This window comes from Morone saxatilis, unplaced genomic scaffold, assembly GCF_004916995.1.
Source record: "Morone saxatilis isolate NCDOM2014 unplaced genomic scaffold, NCSU_SB_2.0 Contig17, whole genome shotgun sequence".
In the NCBI taxonomy this organism is placed as follows: Eukaryota; Metazoa; Chordata; class Actinopteri; family Moronidae; genus Morone; species Morone saxatilis.
Window position 1 is genome coordinate 25,553,927 of NW_023339729.1, and position 633 is coordinate 25,554,559.

Genomic DNA, 633 nt, shown 5'->3' on the forward strand with positions numbered 1-633 from the left:
AAGTGGAACAAATCTCACACTCTGAAGACCACCTCCATCTTCTCCAGAGTGTCCAGTCCCTAAACATCCACCACACACCACCCACCAAGAACTGGACAGAAGTCAGCGTCCGTCCACCTTCATATGAGGGGACTGTGAGGAGAGCTGTGAATCAGCTGGAGGAGACGCTCAGTAAACAGATGAAGAAGCTGATTAAAGTCGAGCTGAAGAGGGTCCAGCAGTATGCAGTGGATGTGACTCTTGATCCTGATACAGCAAATCCCTATCTCATCCTGTCTGATGATGGGAAACAAGTGAGGTCTGGTGACGTTGAGAAGGATCTCTCAGACAACCCAGAGAGATTTTCTGATTGTACCTGTGTTTTAGGACAGCAGAGCTTCTCTTCAGGAAAAAAGTACTACGAGGTTGAAGTTAAAGGAAAGACTGAGTGGGATTTAGGAGTGGTCAGAGAGTCCATCGACAGGAAAGAAGACACCCCACTGAGCCCTGTGGAGGGTTACTGGACCATATGGTTGAGAAATGGAAATGAGTACGAAGCTCTTGATGACCCTGATGTCAGTCTCTCTCTGCAGTCTCAGCCTGAGAAGGTGGGGGTGTTTGTGGATTATGAGGAGGGTCTGGTCTCCTTTTATG

The 633-nt window shown here is 48.3% G+C and overlaps 1 protein-coding gene across 1 annotated transcript in view; it reads left to right on the forward strand.

The window, feature by feature from the left end:
• LOC118326963 (E3 ubiquitin-protein ligase TRIM21-like) overlaps positions 1-626 on the forward strand; it is a gene marked incomplete at its 3' end in the record, with an annotated part of 5,116 nt that extends 4,490 nt beyond the window's left edge. Inside the window, exon 2 of the mRNA XM_035660127.1 lies at positions 4-626. Coding sequence (XP_035516020.1) covers positions 4-626 — 623 coding nt within the window. The remainder of the gene's footprint in view (positions 1-3) is intronic.
• Between the last annotated feature and the right edge of the window lie 7 nt (positions 627-633).